General features: G+C 37.1%; 1 protein-coding gene across 1 annotated transcript in view; it reads right to left on the bottom strand.

Moving 5' to 3' along the window:
• Positions 1–23696, bottom strand: part of WDR72 (WD repeat domain 72) — a 97337-nt gene that overhangs the window by 3585 nt on the left and 70056 nt on the right. The window contains exon 18 of the mRNA XM_008492044.1: positions 2175–2273. Within this exon, the coding sequence (XP_008490266.1) occupies positions 2175–2273 (99 nt within the window). The remainder of the gene's footprint in view (positions 1–2174; positions 2274–23696) is intronic.

Genomic DNA, 23696 nt, shown 5'->3' with positions numbered 1-23696 from the left:
TCGTAGCTCTTTGTTGTGTGTCCCTGAACTGCACAGAGCTGGAAGGCTGACAGCTGTGTCAGGACAAGCACCAAAGATCTGACATGACAAGTGACTAACAAGTTTCTTTCAGTCTATAGTGAAAGAAGACAATGGCATAAAGTGCAAAAACGAAATCCTGAAACAAATTGAAACTGTTTCTTTCTCTTTACCTAAGTGTTTGCTATGAGCTTATTTCCGACCCATAACCTCTGGTCATTTTATAGTACTGCCCAACCCCCTTTACTCCTCACATTCGCCTGGCCATTTACGCCTGTCCACGGATCAATATGAGCAATTCTTGGAGAAATACGATGTCTCCATGACAACCAAGCCACAAATTCTCAGTGGAAAGCAGTGAGACCAGTAGTGAAATCTCCTGAGGTTTTCAGACCTATAAGAGAAGATGTCTTAAAATGCAGGAATGGACAGAAACGAAAGCCAGAGTAATTCATTGTTTATTACTAGTTTAATGATGTCAGATGGACTGAATGGAACTCAGTTTTTAAGTTTAGATGCTTTATCAACATGTATTTTTGCCAGTCAATTTTAACCTCCTGACAGGCTTTCATTCTTTCCATTACTTGATATAGGTATGCAGAGTGCAGAATTGGGTATTCAAGTTCCCATCTAATCACGTACACTTTGCCACACAGACTGAATTTAAGGTTTAAATTAATGTTACTTTGAGGTACATCAATTCTCACCTCAGCACTTCAGTGTCACCTTTTTTTAATTCTTTCTGACTTCAGAACTTGGACACTCCACATTTTTGCCCATAATCATTGCTGAAGGAACTATAGGCAGTTTCTCAAGGAGATGCCATGTACCACACATTGTAGGTTCTGTAAGGAATTAAACTTATGTCCTTCCCAAATAGATTATCTATTTCTTTCTAAATCTCACGCTGGCTTCTGCTGTATAGCATTGAGTCCAAACCTACGTGGCTTTAAAATGATTTACAATTCATTGGTTTCAATTATTCTAACAGATACTGGTGTTCATTTCTGTGGAAAAGATGAAAAGGGAATGTGGTTCAAATCAGGTATATGACAGCAGCTGAACTCCCAAGGAATCTTGGAGGAGTACACTGTGCTGAAATATAATCCCCCAGACAAGGGTCCTATCTGAGTTCTGAGATGACTTTGGGGACCTGACATGGATTTCAGACTGCACCCTTTGACTGAAAATTAAATCTCAGCAGCGTTCCTTGGGGAAGGATCAGGGGACTGTTGGCAGCTGCCCCCTGTCAGCACAGGCTGCAAGATTTGGAAATCTCTTAACCAAGCTGACAGGCTACAGAGACGATGAATCAAAAATATGATACACGGATCAGCACACAAAGATGCAAGAGGGTACACAGAAACCAGATAAAGCAGGGAAGGAAAATATCAAGTGAAGAAAGATGTTTAGCTCTTTCTCTAATGAGGACTACATGCAGGTTACGGGTATGGTGTATGTGGGTCAAGCTCACAGTCTTCTTAGAAGATCTTAGTATGTAGTCACACGGAATAGTTTTAATCAGCTCTGACTGAATACACTTTATATTTAATTGTTTCCCTTTGAGATTCATTTAATAAATTTCATAGATGTTCCATAACAAGAAAGATAATGAAACTACATGAAGATAAATCTTTTAGTCACCAAAAAGAATGCGCTTTATGGATGTTCCTGCATTTAGCTGAATCAATGTTAAGAGCCATTAAAATGAAATAATGGTTGTGAACAGATTTAAAGAAAAGAATCAAGCTATTTAACACTACCAATTTGCTTTCCTCCAGAGATACAGCATTTGAATGTTCACCACTACATTCAACAGCAATATATACACAATCCTTCTAATTTTTCATAATCTTCAAAGGGTCAGACATTGTACATATATTAAGTAAGCAGTGTAGTCCAAAACTAATTATAATGAACTAGTAGTGTCAGCTTTCTTTTTGGTCATAAAGCCTTTATCCTTTCTAAGACCTGAGTTCTTGATGAAAGAGGAAAGGATAACAGCTCCACACTGTGACCCCTGGAGGTGACCATTAATTTGACATTGCAGCTGCTAAAAAGGAAACAGCATTACAATGTGCTTTTTTTTTACAGACCCAAAAGCTGCGTCAGATTTATCACTTGATTCTTGGTCACTGTCTTCAAATGCCTCTCACCTGGGCTCTCAGACTCTTCCAAGACATATCTGTCAGGTGCACCCTCCACATCCTGGAAGTTTGCAGAGTCTGAGCTCTTGTCATGCTTCAGAGCACTGACTGGAGTAATAAAGAATGAAAACAAGGGGAGGGAGAAATGTAGTCAGGAACAAACACTTCCTGATTTTCAGAGCTTTCAATGCTGAGGACATAATTTGCAAACACAAAGAGGAGAGTGAAATAAACCAAACTCAAACTACTTACATGCAACCATAACACAGTTCAAAAATATAGAGACAAGAATTCACTGATGGAGAAGTTTGAGGCATTGGCTTAAATGATCCCTGAAGTAAAAATACAGTTTTTAGTTAGGGAATCCTAAAATAATAAAATAATTGGGAAGCCATAAAAACTGCTTGTCTGTTTCACCAGAGAAGCCAGTAAACAATGTAAAAGATCAGTGAGGTGGTTTTGTAATTACTGAAGTCATTCACCAGGGAGAGAAATGGTGTTTTAAGATGAAAATATTCTGTATATAACAAATTAGAATGTATAATAAAATTAGTGATAATTTCAAAGTGCAGGAAAACCTAGACTGAGTTGCAGCTAAGAGATTACCAAGTTTGATTTCTTCTTTTACATAATTGCTAAAAACATTTTTCTTTCAGGGCAGGGAAATATTTTCATGGAAACAATTATTTATCTGTGTATGATTTTTTAATTCACTTTGCTGTTGAACAAATCCCATGTAAGTTTTTCCTGAACAGAAAAGAGGCTTTACCCTTGTCACTGTCTGTTTCCTTCTCGTTTGCTTCATGTCTCTATGTGGAGCCACAAATATTTTTTTCTAATACCTAGAAAACTAAGCAAAGTTCTAAACTTCCTAGTGGATGGGGATACCAATGGCAATGCAGAACCTCACTATAGCTTTGCCCTGTTTTCAAATCAAGAAGTTTGCTCCTTTATAACTTTTGATTGATGACTTATTATTTGTAATTTATTTTGGTTTTTTGTTTTTAACAAATCAATTTTTGCTGGAGGATTACTTAATTTAAACCCATAGCTAAATTTTCAAAAATTTGAGTGAATCAACATGGCCTCAGGGCATTCAGACAGGAAATGCTCCAGAGGCTGATTCCACTTCAGTGCTCTGTGCTTTCCATCACTCTGCAGCTACTGATCCCAGGTGGCCAAAAGGTTCCATCGTTCTCCACTCCTGCCCTGACACAGAGTCCTTTTGAAGCAATCAAAAATTCAATACAATTGTGGAATTAGACCCTTAAAATTGCAATATTAAAACATAACAAATAATGAAATGTATTATAGTGACATCATGTATTTCACCTGAAAAAAAAGCCCATAAATTTTCCTTTGAAAGGTGCCTTGGAGGGAACTAAGCAGTATCTATTACATTGCTGAGGCAGAGGGGAACCACAGAGCTAAATTTCTGAACTTTGAAAAAGCTCAATACACTTGTATCAACAGACAACTTATCCACATGGATAGGAGCTTTAGTTCTTGTCTCTGCCATAGAGATTGGGATATTGATGGGATAAGCTGCATGAGGTGAGTTGACACTGAAGAATAACTTCCAGTAATGATAAATGTTCTTGTTCACACATATAAATACTGTGATAAGTGCAGGAAGAAAGGTCTTCAAAGACACCTTTTTTCTTTTTGGTCATATTATTAGAACATTTAAGTAATTTTCAAATACACTAATTGAAGGCCAGGATTCTCCCTTCAGAAAGAAAGAAAAATTGAAAACCTATGCATATTTTCAAAGAAATTATTTTGTGCCAATTTTATTAGAACATTCTTTTTGAAACAGTTCTTCTCATTAAACATTCAGCTCCACTGTGCCAGTGATAGATAGAGTCATTACAGCTCCATGAATTTAAAGTCAGACCTACTCTGAAGTAGAGCAATAGGACAATTTCCAACAGGATACACTGAGATAAAAAGGAAAAAACAAAAAGTACAACTATGCCTTCTCAGGGAAAGAGAAAAATCACAAGAGCAGTCCTCTCTAAGAGGCATCAAAGTGACTAAAAATTCAGAATCAGCCTTTCAAAAAAATGGTGTATTTTCACCCAGTAAAGAATTCTTAAAGTGATCTACAGTGGGGAGATGCTTTCACAGCACCAAGCTCCAGTCCCATGTAGGAAAAGGCAGATATTTCCCCTGCTGGAAGTCTTTGCTGTAATTGCTCTTGAATGGGACAAGGACCAGCCTGTCCAAAGGGCAGTATAATTCATACAATTCATATCATTCATACAATTTAAAATAGCCTGCTTGATTTTACAAGAAAGCAGAGCTGGGCTTTTTTTTTCAGCAAATGCACCAGTTTCAGTTGGGAAGCAACTGAGAACATGATGAGTAAAGGGCAGCTAGAAGCAGGTCCAAGCACAGATGAGAGACATCAGAAGGAAGGTGTGAGCTGAGCAAGGAAGAAACCAAGGTAGGCAAGCAAGACCCTTGGACAAAGCAGGACGATGTCCTGTTGATATACTTGAGTAGAGATTGTTGAGATTCAGGGAGATTTGGGAGAGGATGGAGACCCTGAAAGCCAGGAAAGCCCAAAATGGCAGAGTTGATATGGCTGAAAAAATGACAGAACCAATGATGAATCACTCATTGATGGCAAGGAGTAATTAGGAGCTATTTAAAGAGAATAGAAAGCAGGGATGGAAAGGGTTCTCACAGGGGCAGATAAGCAAACCTCTAGACAACTTGTGTGAAAGGAACTATCAGAGAACGAGTTTCAGCAGAAAAAAGTGAAGGGAGAAAAATGCAGATTTCAGAAAAACAGGAGACAGGCTGGGACAGGGTTACTGGTGTGAGTGAGAGATGGGTACCATAGGCTTGTTCCTTCCTCAGAAGTGCACATACCTCCCTGGACAGCATCTCAGCAAATAAAATTCACTAGACCCTGGTTTATGAAGTTACATAATGAGCTTATGCAGTGAGCAAGAGAGGGACCCAGGCAGAGACCTTCAGATCCTTTTTTAAAACCTTCATGTTATATGCTCAATTTGAAGAGGAACATTCCTTAAAAATACCATGAAAGAACAAAGGGAACTGAAAAATTAAAAATAAGGAAAGAACAGTCTGGCCCAAATAAAGACTGAAAGCAAACAATGGCATTATGTAATCATTAAAAAAGTACCAAAGAAACCTTAACACTTGCACCTTCTTTACTGTGTTTTTCCCTTAGAGGAATAAGATTTTATGTTCAAATGTCAAAAGCAGAAATACTATTCCCAATTGCTTATATCTAGGATGCTGAATGGAATTTAAGTTATTTAAACATAAATAGGGTGATCTTTATTCATTCTGAGGATACTCTGTCCTACTTTGGGTTCAAATGGACCTTAAAATTACTTTTGCTTCCCTCCGAAAGCTAATTTGTGTAGCCAAAGTGATGTAAATGACTGGAGAATAAATGAGACTCAAATCTACAAGTCAGAGAAGAAGTTAATAATAATTTTTGATACAGTAACTCCAATGATATTTTTCTTTCTATTCAGTGCAATGTAATTTCAATTATTACATGGACAGTAAAAAATACCTTTGTTGGCATGGAAGCAAGGTAAAAGGACAGATTTCATTGAGGCAAATGACCTTGAACTTCACATATGAAAATGACATAAATCTTCATTGTACAGGATTAATCTTGAGAACTCTGGTATTTTTTTCTGATACATCTTAATAGGCTCTCAAGAGTTGTTTACTGAACTTGATATCCATTCTCTTACATTATTGAAACAGAAACAGACATTAAAAACTAGGTATAAAATTTAGAATAGTAAAAAACCATGGTTTCATGGCATTCAGTGAAACATTTATGCAAACAGTTTTAATTACTTCAAATTACACAAAATAAAAGTAAACTATTTCTGAAAAGTGATCCCAAGCTAATGGGTCGTTGGTCTTAGAAGAAAGCCTTTTCAAAACCCAACTCTTCACAACATGATAAGCTCTTCTCTACAAATATACAGCAATCACTTATCATACCACCAACTCATCATCGTCATTTATTCCTGTTTGCTCTGCTTAAGCTCTGAAAGGCCTTGTTCCCTTCTGGAAATATCACACATGGAAGTCTACGTGGCCTGCCCTGCACACCAGCTTTCAGCATGCAGACACTGGAGAAAGAAGTTCGCATAACACAGGTGAATAAACCTGTTAGGTGTTTTCTGATAAGGTGCCTTTGTTACTGATAAAGTGGTTTGGTAACCTAAAGACAGTCTGCAGAGAAAACAAGAATTTATTTGTCATTCAAAACAAATGGGTGGGGAAATGAAAATATTTTCAATTTAAAAATTAGGCAAGAGAAATACATTTAAGGTTGAATACAGAACACAAATCAATCAGAATCTAAATAAAACTGCATGAAAAAAGCTGTAAAGAAAATAAAATGCTGGTATATTTTTATTTTTGTAAATGGATAAAACAATCATGCTGCAATGCCACTCTGGGGTATATGGGATCTTACAGGCACTTACTGCATTATACCCAAGAAGCTTGATGGACATCTGGACAATAAATGCTTTGAGTACTATTTTTAAAAGCATATTTTGTAGATATGTAAAAAAAAAAAAAAAAAAAGCATAAGCTGTGTCTGCTGAGACCAGATACCATCAGTGTAAGAGTACAACCACTATAAAGCAATCCTGCACCAGAAATTTCTCCTAAACTTCAGCCTGAAATCCCAGTAGATTTCTCATCTACAAACTTCTCCAGTTTCCCCGTAAACCACTTAGAAACTTTGCATCCTTCACATCCTACACCCTAACTTACAAGGGAAGCTCTGTTGGTTTTCCAAGTGGGTGGGCATGTCCTTTTCTCTTTGTACACATTCCTATCAGCTTCATGTGGAACTTGTATGAGAAAAAGCAGGAGTGTGAGCCCTGCATGCTCTCCCCATGATGCTTGTGATTGAACGATGCTGAGTTTTATCCTCTTTCGACCACCTCTCTCCAGGTTGGGGATTACTGCCCCACTGACCTTTCTGCATGTGATTTGATGCCAACCTAAAAGGATTCAGTCATGTCACTTATATACTGAAAAATTATTATACTAGAAGAATTGCTGAAAACATTAATGAAATGGCAAGTAAAGTATTAGCAGTGCTTGCCAGAGATGTCTGGCAACAGAAAAAGCAACTAAAGAAATTCCAGCAGGAATTCCCTGCCGTGGCAGGGCCTATGTGTGGGACAGTGTGCCAGCAGGATGGGGACATGGCCTTGGTGGCACCAGTGCTGAGCATGGCACCAGGATTACTTCACAGGTTTTCCAGGTGATGCTCCCAACTGCAGAGCCTAGCACGGTGTTTGCTGCCACAGCAGGAAGATTGTTGACTTGTGCTCAGCTTGTGATTCTCTTCTGAGAAACTGTTACCTTCCTATTTCTACCTCATTGCAGGAGATTAATCCTACCTCAGTCTAGATTCTTGCTCTCATCTTTATTGAATTGGACCCTATTTTTTTCCAGACCATTTCTCAGGCCATACAAACCACTAATTCATCTCGCTAACAGAAGGCTTCAGTTGTTGGTCATGTCATAATTTTTAGTGTCATTTAAAAAAATCTGTACTGATATATGCAGTTGTCATTCAACTGAGAATGGGTGGTTGTTATATTCTTATGATTAAATGTCATGCTGGCCCAGTTTTCATTACATTTTAATTTTAAGAAAAGAGATTAATTAACCTGGAGAAACATTATTACTTTAAAGTGAATGCTGCAGAATATGGAAATTGGAATTCTCCTTGAAATAAGCCAGTATGGAACAAGTCAAACTGGAAAGTAGGGTAATGTAAATCCATCACAGTGAACACAGAAGTTGGACTTAATATTACATTGCAGAGCTCAACCAGCAGAAATATCAACCCAGGCACATGGGAAAGCCTGAGTTTGGGCTTGCACTCATGCAAACAAAGCTCATTCCACTCCCCAAATCAACTGCAACTAAAGGTTTTTCCTTCTGTGTGAAATTTCTTGTAAGATTTTTATATATTTTGAATTTAAAAACTCCTGAAATCCCATTTTCCTCTCACCCCTCAATGAGGACAGAATTAATCCAGACAGGAAAACTGAAATTTCCAGTGATTTTTTTCCCAACCTCCCTTGAAGTTTTATTCATCCAGAGGGACTTTCCCACTTCTCTCAACTAAAATATAGTGGCATGTAACAAATTATGCTCTCAAAGGACATCCCATTTTTGTTTCATTAGTGCAATGAAACATTCACTCAATTTTAAAGCAGTTGTCTTGATCCTAGTTGTGATTTATATCAGAAGCTGTCCATGTATTCTGGGTAGTATATATAATAAAACATGTAACTAGTTAAATTTGTCTCAGTAGGTTCTGCTGCAAGAAATAAAATACTTTCCCATAAAATCCTGCACAACCTTTACTGCACAGCTCTGAAGCATGTGCTTCTGTAAAACTTACAAGGATTAAAAAGGAAAATGTAACCCCAAACTGGTTTTATCTAATTCTTCTATCATTATACACTGCTGTTTCTTCTTGATATCCTCTCTGGCTAGAAACGCACATTTCTTTTTTTTTTTTCCCAGTTTCCCTAAGTACATGGTAGTGCACATTTTAATCACACATGGTGTAAGACTGAATTATTTAATCACATTCAGTCAATATTTACCCCTCTCATAATTTTTTTCAACCAGGAACTGCGAGGCAATAGAAAAACAATGTTTACAGGAATTAGTAACAGGCCAAATTGCCGTTTAAGTAGATACTATATAACTAGCTTCTTTTTTTTAAAGTATACAGCATCTCCTCACCTGTCCAGTTTTCTAAAAGTATAGTCCGACATTACCCCTGGTTCTTGCACGTTAGATCAATGGTGTGAGAGAGTCCATATTGCAGCTATGACTGCCTATCAGTGTACCAGTCCCTTCTATAGAAACAAGCAAATAAGAAGTACTGTATACTGTTAAAATCACATTATTGACACTATTGATATTATTTTTAGGATAGTATGACTTGGTACTCAAGTATAAAACCATCAGTCAGGGAATTTTCAAAGGATTCTGATTCAGTTCATTTTGACAAGGAATTCCAGCTGCAGATAGCTTCATTTTTGCTTTTAAAAACAAAACAAAAACAAGAAACAAAAGTGTGCAGCACAGTCATGACACTGAAATATCCTTGTGCATAGTGTGTTAGAGCTTGCATACTCTTCCCTTCTCTCGATCAAAGCTGCCCAAATAGCTTAATCCATAGAAAAAAATACACACAGAGCCTCTTTATTAACCTCTTCTGACCAGATTATTGTTATTATTTTGCATTATGGCCTTGAAGATGTATTACTGACAGGGAGGTAAAGCCAACTGCAGCACAGCATGACTTTGCTGAATGGCTGCTGTATGAAAGTGGAAGTACTTATTTCCAAGATATTTCTGTGATGCTCCCTACTGCTAAAATGTTATCTGACTTTAAAAGATTTTCAGTTCAATTGTAAGCAATAAGTAAACTCAGGCAGTACAGTTCTGTATACCGAGGTGTTTCCCTAGCTGCTCAAACAGGCATTATTCCAAGAAACTAATGTTGTACAGGACTGCTTCCTGGTGGCTGAGACCTCTGATTGGCAAAAGATAGTGGACTTCTCAGTCAGCAAGCTAGTTACCCATGGATGTGGCTCAAGGCTGACACACAGATTGACTGGTTCACACTAATTTACTTCACACAGATTCCATTTATCTCCTAGAGGATCCCCTGGCAGCAGCTTATAATGGCATATCCTAGGATGCCTGCCTGCATGAGTTTTTAAAGCGGCAGAGCTTGATGAATCTAAGTCCAGAAAACAGTTCACAGATTGAGGACTAGATGCAATCAAAAAACATCAAGTAGCACAGCTGGGACTTGCTAGCTTGCTTGACTGGTTTGAGCAGCTGAGCATTAACTACGCTTGCTTTCCTGCTGGCAGCCCTGTGTCACTAGGACAAATCGGAGCAGTACCCGACAGAGGAAAAGAAAAGAAAAAGGGAAAGAGAAAATAAAAGGAAAGAAAAGAGGAAAAAAAAAAAAGATGAAAAGAGGACAAAAGAGAAAAGAGAGGAGAAGAGAGAAAGCTGAGGAGAGGAGATTGTTTTATTGCATGGATATTATTAACAGATGCAGGATAAACTCATTAGGACATTTATTCTTTATGCAACTGCAGGATTATCAAACTAAATAATGTTCTGTTTAGCAAGTTCTGAGGATTGGAAACCAGAAACTTTCTTTTGGTTAAGCTAACAGTTTCTAGGAAAAAGACTCGAATGCATCTCAAGTTATTGCCATTTCTTTCCCACTGAAAATAAAACTATATACATTCAATCTGGTAATACATATATGATGGAAAATAGTCACGAATATACTGGGGTTCACAGTCTAACAAGGTGAGGTACAGGTCAATGCAATTCCCCACCTTCATAGAGAGCAACACACTTCAATAGGTGCAAGTTTATAAATTGTATTTTTTAAAGCAGTGAAAATATAGGCTTACACTATAGCTCTCCAAATTCAGACAGACAGAGATCATTTTTTAAAGTCCTTCTCAGAAAGGAAGCAAAAATGAATATTATAAGACAATAACATTTGACAGGAAATGTATTGTGAGAGATCCAAAGCACATTTAGTACTTAGGAGGTTAAAGACTCAGCTGTAGTGCTAGTTGATGAAAAAGTAGGATTAAGGCTTTAGTATGAGTCTTGACATGATCATGTTGTCTGCCTGCTGTCTTAAGCTTCGAAAAACAGCTGGGATCATCTTCTTATAAGCTCTAACTCAAAGATGTTTAAGCAGTTCCCAATCCAATTAAACAGAGGTAAATATAAGGAAGAGTCCTACTGAGCCAAATCATCTTATTTTTTTAATGAAAAGCAGCATAATTGCAGGTTACACAACTCCTTAATCTCACTTTAAACCTAACAGACTGCTGCCTTATAATGCACATGGCAGGCCCAGTTAACCCAAGCCTTCTGTATTGGTGTGCTTAATTTTTGATCATTATCTTTTATTATGTTACTTGTAATCCTAAAAGCCTATGATTGTGTCCAGATATTTGGCAAGGATTGTACCTGGCTATTCAGGGATTCTTCTAAGAGTAATGGATTAATTGGATAGCAGTGTACAACTAGTAGCTGGGTTGCAGTGAAACTGCTGTGCAGTTTTTAATTTGTGAACTTCACTTCCTTCTTCCTCTGTCCCTGTCCTTAAAGCCTTTGGGAACACTAACAGTGCTAACATATTAACCTGGGCTGCTTTCTAAAATCATCTTTGTAAAAATTAACAGAATTATGTAAATCCTGGTTTTTAGATGAAATTGCATGTTCAATTTAAAAGTGGCTATCTCATGCACATAGCCCAGTTACAGTATTAATACTTAAAGGCTTAGAGCATAAGGCCACTTATTTTCTAGATGGTCAAAAGATTTTTGAAGTGTCCATGTGATCATGTTGTGCCAAAGTACATATTTTTAAATTATTACAGTTAATACCATAAAAGCAAAAATCCGTGCATGTAATCCTTCTACTTTGTCCTATATAAATATGCACAAGGACATTCTCCAAGGATGTAAAAGCAAAATCTCATCAGGGACTACTTCCTATCCAGGCTCCTCATGTCTGTAAGAGCAAGGACTGAACTGTTTGCAGTAGCTGTGTTACATTATGCATGCTTCTTGACTGCTCAGGATTTAATTAATGAGTTCCAGTTACATGGTTAATTTTTGTAGTGAATTGATGTTGAGGGCAGCAAACTAACATCTGAAGAATTTATATAATTTTGTGGGTTTTTTCCAAACACTAGCTGCTAGGAGTTGCTGTCCCTTTTTTCTGTAGCTGGAAATCTATGGACAATGATTGTGTCCTGTGTTACAGAAACATAAATCTAGGTTATTTTTAAGGAAGCTACTCTCCTGATTCACTTGAGAACAAAATCTGGACTTTGCTAATCTGTGAATTTATAAGCAATATTTGCTGATACATGGAAGTATGAATGTGGAAAATCTGGTTCATTTACCACAAAACAGACACAGGTTTGGGAAACAGACTCTCCCCTTTAAGCAGCAAAGGAAATGCCTCCAGAAAATCGAGCCAGCACTCCATTAATTGAGTAGATAAGCAAGAAGCTCTGAAGTACTCAATAGGTAAAAGATGGCCACTGGCTAATACTGAACCTTCACTCCATTCACCTACACCCAACTTCAGTCTTCAAGCCACCAGCAAGATTTATCTGTAAGTGGTAAAAAGAGCCTAGACCCCCCGCTTTGAGCGGGGTAATATAGAGATAAGAAAGGCACTGCAGGGACTTCCAAGAAGATGGGCATCAAGGTGGTAACTGACAAATATCTCCATGATTCAGAGGCTGTGTGAAACCACATGTGTGAGATTTTTAAAGCTTGGTTCCAAAAAATGCAGAAAATCTGCACTGATAGGTGAAACACAGTACAAGACCATGTTCTGACTGCAGTTAAATACTGGGAGATGATGAAGAGCCAAGGAGTAACTTAAGTGTCAGTTCTTCCATGCTCTCGTTGGGGCATTCAACTGCTATAAGAGTGTGAGGCAGAGGCAACCCAGATATTGAAGTTGCAAGACTTTTTAAAATGTCAAATTCTTTTAAATAATGTTGGTCCAATGTAAAAGAAACATTCTGCTCAATACAGCCAAAGTCAAAAATTTTGCAACCACTTTTGGTATTGTCCACTTCCAGCATGACTCAATCTCTGGAGCTTTAAGCTTGTTTTTTTTAAAACAGACAAACAAACAAACAGCTTTATTTTGGTTCTTTTTAAAGGCTCTTTTTGACTTAAGTGTTAGCTTTTTTGGGTATTGAGCCTTTATTCCTAAGGAAGATGTAATTTTCTCTGGTTTTTTTGGTGTTTTTCTTTAGTAAAAGTAAAATGTACTATTTCCTTATTATCATTTTGCTATAAGAACTGGAACTTTCAAAAAGGAAAGAAAGTACCATAAGATTTGATATAAAACTGTGAAAGCTGGTGAAACAATACTACATTCACTAGCTTTATTATCTTAGCAGCCAAGTCACTGGTTAGAATTTCATTCTTTGTTGGTGTCTGATTAGTAGTTTCTTATTGTTTCTGAAATCAGAGATTTCTGTTGCTTTTTGCAATATACCTAGTCAAAAGTTCCTGGAATATCTTGATTTAGGTATTCTGAAACACACCTCTTCCAAGCAGTTTTTATTTCCATACATCTATATTCCAGATCATACACAGAAAAAGCAATCTTATACTACTTGGAGATGATCCAGTCCTCAACAAGAAATTCCATATGGAAGTGTCCTACCTGTCTCTTGCAAATTGCATTGCTGCTATTCTTTAAATGTTTATTTTGTTTCTGTTCCCATATGTTCTCAACTACCAGCCTGTCTGCACAGCCAGAGGTGAATCTAGGAAGAGTCAGATATCTTTCTATACATATAGAAGGATAAAAACAGATTTAGAGTTTCAGGAAACAGAACTGCCAGCTCAGGAGAGCACTAAGGGTTGCTCTCCAGCTTGTAAGATGAGTGAAATGCAAAAGCCAAAAGGGCTCCTGGACAAATAAGGTACAGAGGTGCACCAAAACCTTGGGTGTAGTTTCAAAAGCACAACACAATGGTTATAGCAGAATTAACAGAGAACAGAGTATTCCTGTAAAATAAATCACAGAATGTTCATTCCCTGGTCAGGGTGCCCAGTTCATCTCTGGGTTAACTATGTGCACTTTTACAAAGAGCAATGGAGCTGCTCTTGATTTACCACAATCTGAGTTAGGCCAAAGAGGCTGAGATGAAGCAAGTATTTTAGAAATTCTAATGTATATGTAGAAGAGATAGGAACAGGCATTGTAGAAGTAAAATGACTTTCTATAACTGTGTTCAGAAGAGCAGCAGACAAGTTCACTTTAACCAAAGCATAAATAGCACTCTGGAATCTACCTAATCTTCTCCAAAATAATCCAAATAAACTTTCAACTCCAAAATAAAGCCTCAGACTTCTTAGTTCAGTAATGTGAGACCTATATAGCTGTAGCCCAGCAGCATACCTGATTTCAATGGTTAATTAAATGCACAAAGCTGACTGAAGCTCAGAGACAATCCCTGTCTTGTCACATCCTCTATGGCAGCCAGATGACAAATGCATGTGAGCTTTTAGCTATAGACTGCTCCCATACCCTGATGTATTTTCCAGGGTGAACAGCCTACCTCTGTCCAGAGAGCTCCATTTTACATTTTCAGATTGCTATAGAATTGCAAAATTTCTTGTGGAAGTAAATGAAAGGATATCTACAGTGCACAGAGCTTATGGCACTTCAAGAGCCTGCAAACAGACTGACTGCTTGTGTAAGGCATTTAGCACCTGCATTTGCTAATTCACTTAGAGACACTTTGTTTCCTAGGGAAAATGAAAGGTGAAAATACTGAGAAAAGAAAAAAATACAGAGAAATCTCAACATACCAGAAATAGATTACTTGTTTGGGAGCATGGTGTGCAGTTGAAAGCAAAAAAAAATATGTATAAAATTACAGATCTTACTTATGAACAAGAGAAATTCAATACTTCAAACTGCACAGAGCTAAGTACTATCCTGCAATCTTAACCTGCATTTCATTAATATCCAATAATCTTGTTTAATTTTCAGTTAAAAACATCTACAAAAGACAGCCAGAAAAAAAAAGCAAACCACAAAAACCCCACAAAAACCCCCACAAAACCCAACAATAAATAGTACATGACTGTTCTTAATGCTAAGAAATCTGTGACTACTTCACAATGTTGTAACTCTCCCCACAACTGAACTCTCAGATTCCCACACTTAGAAGAAAACACCTAATTCCAACCAAATGTTACTTAGACCTTGACATCTTACCAATACCCAATTATTTTCTCTGCTACTGGAAATATCAAAAGAGAAAAGCTGATAACCTTACTGTATACTGATCTATGACAGAGCTCCTCTTGCAAAGACAATTGACTACAGGCACTTGAAGTGCTAAAAATAAACTGCTCATAACAATTTGAGTATCTCTACAAATTCACAACTTCACCTGGTTTGCACAATTCATTGCATGATTGTTTAAAGTACTTCTTTTAGTTTGCATACACAGGGTTGGACATATTTCAGATATGTATATATTTTGCTGTTTAAAAATATTACTGGTATTTAACCATAAATTTACCTAGTATTAGTAGAGGAAAATTTCTTTGAAAACTATTTTTCATAAAATATTGAGAAAGCATATATTGCATTAGTACTTCACTGTGCTTATAAATGTTAATATAGGTTATTTGTTTATTACTATGTCAAGGTTATTCATCATATGCAGTGTCAGAAAGCACAAGCTGACATCTTATATTGTCTGCTTCAAGGGCAAGACCAATGTGACCTTTGGCTCCTTCTTTTAAAAAGGATGAAACAATTCCAGAGGAATAATGCTGGACTGCAGAGCTCCGTTTTAGAATCAATCTACCATTTATGGTTTCCAATTTTCCATACTGCTTCTTTAGATGGCCTGCTAATTTTCCCCTCAAAGTTTAGTGTCGTAAAATCCCAAAAATATTTCTCTTGTTGTAATGTCCTTCATGCTTCCTAATTTTTTAGCATTGAATGACGATTTCAAACAACCAGGTCCTTATGAATTTTGGCAGGATCCTTATGGAATTTGTTTAGGACTGAAATGCTGGCCAATGATTTCCTAGCTCACATCTGTAATCTGAAAATATCTTCAAAATATTCTGGACTATGACTGCTTTTTCTTTCTAGAATCTGTTATAATCTCAATGAAAACTATCTTTGTATTTATCGACTTTTCTTGGCTTACAGTTCTTCAAAGTTCTCCTACATTCAGCTGATATGTGTGTGCAGCTGAAAGGCGAGATGTAGTTACTGCTGAAAATATGTAATTTGCATATTGAATATATGAATAAGTAAGAAGAATCTATTCATTGGAATGGGACTGGTAAGAACAACAGATTATTTGTTAACCATGGAGCTCTGCTTCTAGCTGTCTCACTACCACAAGAGTGCAAAGCAGAGGCATAATTTGAAGTATGAATCAGATGTGAAGCTACATGTGATGCTTCACATGGATGACAAGGCACACACATGGTCACACAAGGTCACACATGGTCACACACAAGGCACACATGTATTTGTACAGGCAACTCTTCAAACTTCATCAACCTCAACGTGAGTACATTTTTGGAGAGAGAGGGATGGGATTCACAGGAATTGGTAATTATATTATCTGTGCATGATACTGATTTCACTATAAAATCCAACCAAGGAGAATGCAGCATTCTTTGACCTAGCTGATAAAAGGTCAGAAAGCAATTTTGAATAATAAATGAGACCTTCTGACCTCATGACCCAAGTCTGGCAGGGTCAGCAGCAGCCCTCTCACCAGATGCTGATGGCAGATATACACACGAAGACAGCTCAACTAATGAGCTTCCTAGATAAGGGATTTAGACCCAGTGAGGCTTAAATGCTACGCAGTATATAACATAAACTTACAAATAATCTGTACCATAAAAGAAATCAGTGATATGTACAGCGAGGTTGTAATCCTCACTGCAGAGATTATTTTACTGCTTCTCCTAACTGGCCTTTACCCACAAAAGGTAATACCTGACTAACATATCTCTTAAGGTTTTTTCATATTTTAATGGTTCTCACTCACTGGAAGTATTTTGGAGAGAAATATTTTGATAGTGAATTTTTTTGGCACTTCATTCAATATAAGTCAACAGAAATTACTTTTAATTTTAAATTAATTTAAATTCAACCTAACACATTCCTTCCTCAGTGAGTAAAAGACAAGTCTAGAGCTTACAAGGCCAAGAACAATTTTCTCCTGATCACTTCATCAACAGCTCCTCTCAGAAAGTTACAAAGCAGATGGTTCATGAGGAAAAGAGGGCAGTAGAATAGAACTCAGTTGCTCACCCACCATTTGATTTCACTGTGCAAATGACAGAGTCACTACTCTATCCCAGACCTTGGAAACCCTGAATTTTGTCTTCGCTCTGAGTGCTGAGTCTCTCATTCCTCAGATATGCTACAGCTGCTTGTATGAAATTGCAGGAAAATACCTAAATATTTGCTTATTTTCTGCACTAGTTAGCAATGTAAGGCCAAATTTCTAAATACCATTACTGGAGGTTTTCTGGGATCTGATTTGTAAGGAAAGGTAACTGCCTCACTGATTACAACTAGCTACAGAAACTGCAAAAATGATAGCAGCTTTTCTATGTCATCTTAAAGCCACCATCACTACTTTTATAAAGGACATCTTTGAGACACTGAAGTCTAGAGGCTATATTAAACCTCCACAAAAGTTATTGCACTCTATTAAATTCTGCATTACTTTGCACAAGCTAATTTTAATTTACATAGCAACTGGTGTTTAAGAACTCACACTTTAAACTTCTGATGAAGATGGAAAAAAATGCTGTCCCATTTCATTGAGGGAGAATCTGAGCCTTTAGGTATCATGAAGAAAAATTGTCTTTTAAGCTTTTTAAAGCTTCGACCCAGTTTAATTGTCCTTGAATTATGAGAAAGGATGAAGAAAGAGAAGTTTGTTTACTTTTGTCAAACAATTTGTAATTCTGTGTACTTCGACAACATTCTTTCCTGTTTCTGTACACTTTAAACTAATCAGCTTTTAAAATTACACTTGTACAGAAGCCTGTTAATTTTTCTTACCACTCTCCAAGCTCATCTCTATTTACGCCATATCTTTTCAGAGACAGTCAACAGAAAAGAACATGACCTCCCCAAAAGGCCCCCCAATCAATGTACATAATAACTCTGCAATATTTGCAGTGTTATTTACATTCGTCTTACAACTTCCCAGTGTATCAGCCCTGAGTGCCACTGTACAACTTTCCACTGAAATGTTACCCCTGACATTTATAGATGGAATTTACCTCCAGAGTGGTGACTGGCATACCACTGGGGAGAGAGATCTTTATTCTTCTGATCCAGGGGCTGCCAGGAGCCATTTAGATCTTTTTAATCAGTGCTGATTAAGGCAAGTCAGATGACTACCCTCAAATTTATCACTGCCTCCAAAGACCTTGTAGCAGCCAATAGGTAGAACAGCCAGCACAAGGGATTGTCCTGGCCACACATCCTCCCTCTGCACTTGGGGGGACTTGGCAAGGGGAATTACACACTGCCTCTACAGTATCTATCCCAATTTTTCACCAAGTCAAGCGTGTGCCTGGAATACAATTTTGGGACTACAGGACTGTGTGTAGATACCAATTAAACTTATTTTTAGAGAATCCAGCTTCTAAATCTTAATGCAATCATTTAGGGAACCAGTAACAGTAACCAGCTCCTCTGCTCCCAGCATGCAACTGAAATGAAATTTGATTATAAGTAATTAGATTATAAAAGTTGCTCAAAATTCTGCCTGTAGCTTGTATTAAAGATAGTGGTAGCTTCTACAAGGGAAGTGCAAAAATAAAATGTACTTAGTCTTGCTTTGATTTCCTTCCTGCCACCGGGTAATATGCACATTTTTTTGAGTCTGGTAGATTTCCTTATAAACCCTGCATTCATTCTGCTGTAGAATCGACATGAGCTCTGTAGTTGGCAATTAGTGTCCAATATGCAGTTGTGCTTATTTAACCCTTTCTCTCTTCTCTCTTCCTGAACAGTGTCTCAGCATTCCAAAGTCAAAAAGAATATATCTGAGGTCTTTGGAAAAAAAAATCATAAAAGGAAAAAAAAAAAACCAAACCAACAAAACCCCTCAGATTTTACAGCTGCTCTATTTTATATCTATGACAGTACAGGTAATTTTGGAAGGCAGCAAAGAACTGTTCACAATATCTTCATGCCCATTTTCCCCAGACAAGTCCCTAAGAAGGCTGTGCACAAGCAGAAGCCTCTGCCTAGCAGAGTAAATCTCCCATTCCATAAATCAGCTGAACTTACATTAATTGTTTACTGATAAAACAATGTGAAGCAGAAGAGGGAAGTCTGACATTAGATCCACAGCTTTGAGATACATCCCTTAACCTACATCTGAAAATGCTTTAATCAAAGAGAGAGAGGAAGAACTCAAGAGACTTGCCTAGTGGGATCACCCATAAGCAGAAATTCTATCTGGCTTTGCTCAGCAGGAGCAAAAAGTGCAGACTACAGAGTGGGTCTCAGTGTGGGCTTGCAAGGGTATAAGTGTGGAAAGGCAGAGTCAGCAAGGTTACTGTACCCAACTGGCACAGTAATAACAGGAAGTAATTAACTTACAGTAAATGGTCCCAAATAGGTCCCACACACTGAATTTGCTAAACAAATCTCCTAGCAGTGCTCTCCTGTACCCTCTGCCCCTTATGGGCTGCTGGTTTCCTCTGTTTGTCCTACTTTTCATGCAGCACACCACCACCATTTCATTTTATTTTTTATTCTGCACATTTATGCAGTGACATGAACAATGAGAATTGTCCCAGTATATATATTTTTCTTTCTAAACCCACCAAAGGATCCATTTTTAGTATTGCCTATGTGCTTTAAATGAGGAATGTGTAAATTAGTACCATCCACTAAAAATCAACACACTTTCTGGGGTGTACAATATTTATTCTTCTAAATCTGGAAAAGAGTATTCCCCAAAGCAATTAACATGCCTTATCCTCTTTCTTCTACTAAAACCACTACAGAGAAAAGCAGAAAACTAGTTTTTCATTTTGGTATGTTTTAGCTAACTTCAGGTCAAATTTCTACAGTCCTAGTTTTTAGCACAATTATGCCTGATAGGAGCCAGATTCATATATCCCATGCATCCTATCATCTGACTATTTTTCTCTATTAATAAGTCATTTCATATGCCATCTTCCTCCTGAAAACCTTGTTTTGCTTTGATGCTGAATGCATACTACAGCTTTGCAAGCTTCATGAGCTAATCAGATGAGAACTAAGTAGATTTTGCACTGTATCATAGTGATAAACATACTGCAATAATTTTTTTGTATTTCAAAGAAACAAAGAATGTTGTTAAAAGGACAAAGGTACCTCACAACCAAAAACATAAGGCTTGTATTTGCATCCCTTATTAGGAACCTTAGTGTACTCCAGACATCATGTTATTTACTTCTGTCAAAAATCATCATAGTTTCTCAATCATTTAAATTGCACTTTGGGTCTTCACTGCTGGATTTTGTACAATCATCTCAAAAGTCTTATAAATACAACTTATACAACTGCTGTGGAGTTTCTGTACAACTATGAAAACTCTACTGTCTCCCCATATTTTACATATTTGTCCCCACATCCAATTTTTAACCTTTACCAGCCTTGAAGTCCTTTTTATAAAGTATCAGGAGCAATGCTCATTTGCAGACAGCTGCAATCTGAGTTTCCTCACCCTGCCCTGCCATTGACCTACAACCTGATCTGAACCACCTTCTTTCTGAGTGAGAAGTTATTCATTTGCAGTAATGGCTCTATTTTGGGCCTCCTCAGCAAAAACAGACAATTGTGCCCAAAGAGTATGATATCAGCCCTGTTTTATATGTATTGAAAAATACACAAGAATGTTTATCTTAAGAACAACTCACAAATCAGAGGCAAGAAAAATAAGATTAAAAGTGGGCTTAATATATTCTTTGCTGTAAAAGTATATTAAAAATTCAAATTTCTTGTTTTTATAGGTTCACTTTTATTTTTTATACTTTGCAGCACTGAATAAAATCTATCTTACTAGCAGTCCACTGCATGCAAGATAGCCTTCAAATGTAAGCAATGCCAGAGAATAAATGAAAAAGAGATAATCAGGGACTGCAGAATAATAATTGCAAATAAATAAAATGTTTGTTATTAAAACAATTAGTCACAAGCACTACAAGCTGAAATTCAGTTCAGTGTTAAAGAGACAGCTTAGAAGCACATGGTACATTTATCACAGCTCCACAGACAAGTTATTGAGCTGTCTGTGAAAAACAGAGCCAAACAGGAAAGCTTTCAGCAGAAAGCAGTGGTTGAGGTCCTTGATTGATAGAGTTAGATGATGCAAAGCTGTCTGATGGCCTTTCTGCAAAATAAAGTGAAGGAACTCAAGGTCTTTCATGACGATCTCTGACCACAGATGAACAGCTACTTTATTACAGCACAGATTGAGGTTGCACCTTAGTCCATATTCTGCCACTTTTGGATGCACACGGTTAGCTTTATCAACAGTCCACTGTGTTTAACATAACTATCTGCCATCTTTACAGGATTTTAAAAGGGGCAGCAGATTGCAGTAGTTAAAGGCTTTACCTGCTTTGTTTGCTTGTGGTGACTGAAAAAAGTAGAAAGTTTTATCACATGCTTCATATTGCAATGATAGGGCTGATTGTTCAGAGAGAAGTGCCTCAGATACAGAAAAAACTCTGTTGCGCCTAACAGTGAAAAACTACCTGCTGTGCTGCTTCCCTCAGAAATGAAGTTATTTACTTTTCCCAAAATGTAAACTTTATTTTCCTAATGACTTTGGAATGTTTCCACTCTTCATTGACATGATGCTACTGATTTTATACAATACTTATTTGAAAACCCTCAGAATTGTTATATTGCATTGCTTTTAGCAGAAATTGAACACTTATCTCCATGCCTGTGATATGTAGGAAACCTTCCTTTTAAGCAAAAGAGCTAACACTGCCTGACCAACATAAAGTGTTCACAGTCACCCAAGCAATCCTCACTCATGGGACACTATTAAATGTAAGTGAGAGCAGTGTCTCCTGTTTGTGTTGGGAATTTAGGATGACATGCTCAGATTTTAGAATGAGATTCACACTGATACTGTACTGCCCTTTTAGTTAAAGAAACTCAGAGCAAAATGCTGTGACACAGTCACTTCCAGATTTTGTACAGGCAGGGCATGGCTTCTTCCACTCCAGTCCATCCTCGTCCCTAATCTCACATAATAATCATAATCTGAACCAAACAGAGACCGCAACTTTTAAGATCAAAGCACAGGTTTGAACCCCATGTTACTCTCTAATATTAACACAATATTACTCTCTAATATATAGGAGGCTAATGAGATTTAGCCTTTGCTGCTTAAATACACAAAACCAAGAAAACCAGAAATGTAGAGTTCCTCTTCCTTAATTATAGCCATGTCTCACTGACAAGGTGAAAAAGTGGCCTAGATTAGACAATCATTGTAGGTCCCTCCGAACTAAATTATTCTAGTCTAGTGCTTTTTGTATCTGATATACTTTCATTTATCCTTGCATTTTTTTATATATACCTATAGTTCAATTTGTTACACTCAGCTGTACTGGTCCAGCTGGAGAGCAAGGGTTTAAGTGAGAGCATCCTTGTGTAAGAACAAGTTCCAGTAAAGCCCAATAAACTTATCTCTCCCTAGAAGCTGCCTCAATAAGAAACCAGAGTGCCAGCAACTGCAAAAAGCACACTTCTAGCATGGACAGGTTCATGTTTTCAGGTAATGTCTGAAAGAATTATTGTTATTCAGCATTCCAACAATTCCTGCTCTGCAGTTAAGTGATGAGCCTTACCAATATCAACACCAAAATCAACATTTCCTGCCTGCCTCTTTGACAGCCTCAGTTTTAAAGTCTGTGTTAATCACTGCTCCCCAAACTCTCTTCCTCAGAATAGCTTTTTCTTTCCATTACCTTAGTTTAATATTTACTTTAGAGACTGCTGCCTAAATTGTCTCTGGTTATGGAATCCAGTTTCTCAGCTATCAATGGAGTGACAAAAAGAAACCTGCACTGAAATTATGACATTAGAGTGGCCAGTTCTCAAATACTTTTAAACTATTTTTTCTAGCACTTCTCAATAACTGCATGCTTAAAATATGAAAAAGGTAAAATATATATTTATTTTGGCATTTAGCCACTCACCTGACTAGGTCAACATAACTGAAACCAGTAACTGATCAAGTATGGCAAAGAAATTAAGACCAAAATAAAAAACATCAGCAGGACAGCTGTGAGAATTTGGTGTTAAAAATAAACAGTATCTGTTACCTCAGGAAAAAAAAATCTGTAGTTCTATTGGCAATTTAAGCAAAGTGCACACAGTAGTAATGCTTTTCAACTTGAAAAGGCACACATAAAAATATGCTCATTTATGACAGGCTATACAAGCATTTTAGAGTTTGAATTCACAGAACTGCCTAGCTCCTTTTTCTCAATGTTGTATATAGGTATTTTGACATATATACTCAGCTTTCAGCACAGTTATTTTACAATAAAAAATACCTAGTTCTGTAATAACATAGACCAGCAGCAGTTTTAAATCCCAGTATTTTAAACACCTAACTTGATATTATTTTGTTGAATTTATTCTGCCTGATGGCATACATGCTGCAAATCTTGCAGACTTTTTATGCAAAAGGAGATTTAGGCTATCATCTAGGATTTTCCTCCTGTATCTTATAAAAAGCTCCATCCCACAGGATAACCTGACAAAAAGGAAGATGCTTTCTTTTAATTGCCTGGGTTAGCTACTAGTCCAGTAGAATTGGGAAAAAAAAAAATAACATAAACGTCT

This window comes from Calypte anna, chromosome 10 (assembly GCF_003957555.1).
Source record: "Calypte anna isolate BGI_N300 chromosome 10, bCalAnn1_v1.p, whole genome shotgun sequence".
NCBI lineage: Eukaryota > Metazoa > Chordata > Aves > Apodiformes > Trochilidae > Calypte > Calypte anna.
This window is presented reverse-complemented; position numbering and strand designations above follow the sequence as displayed.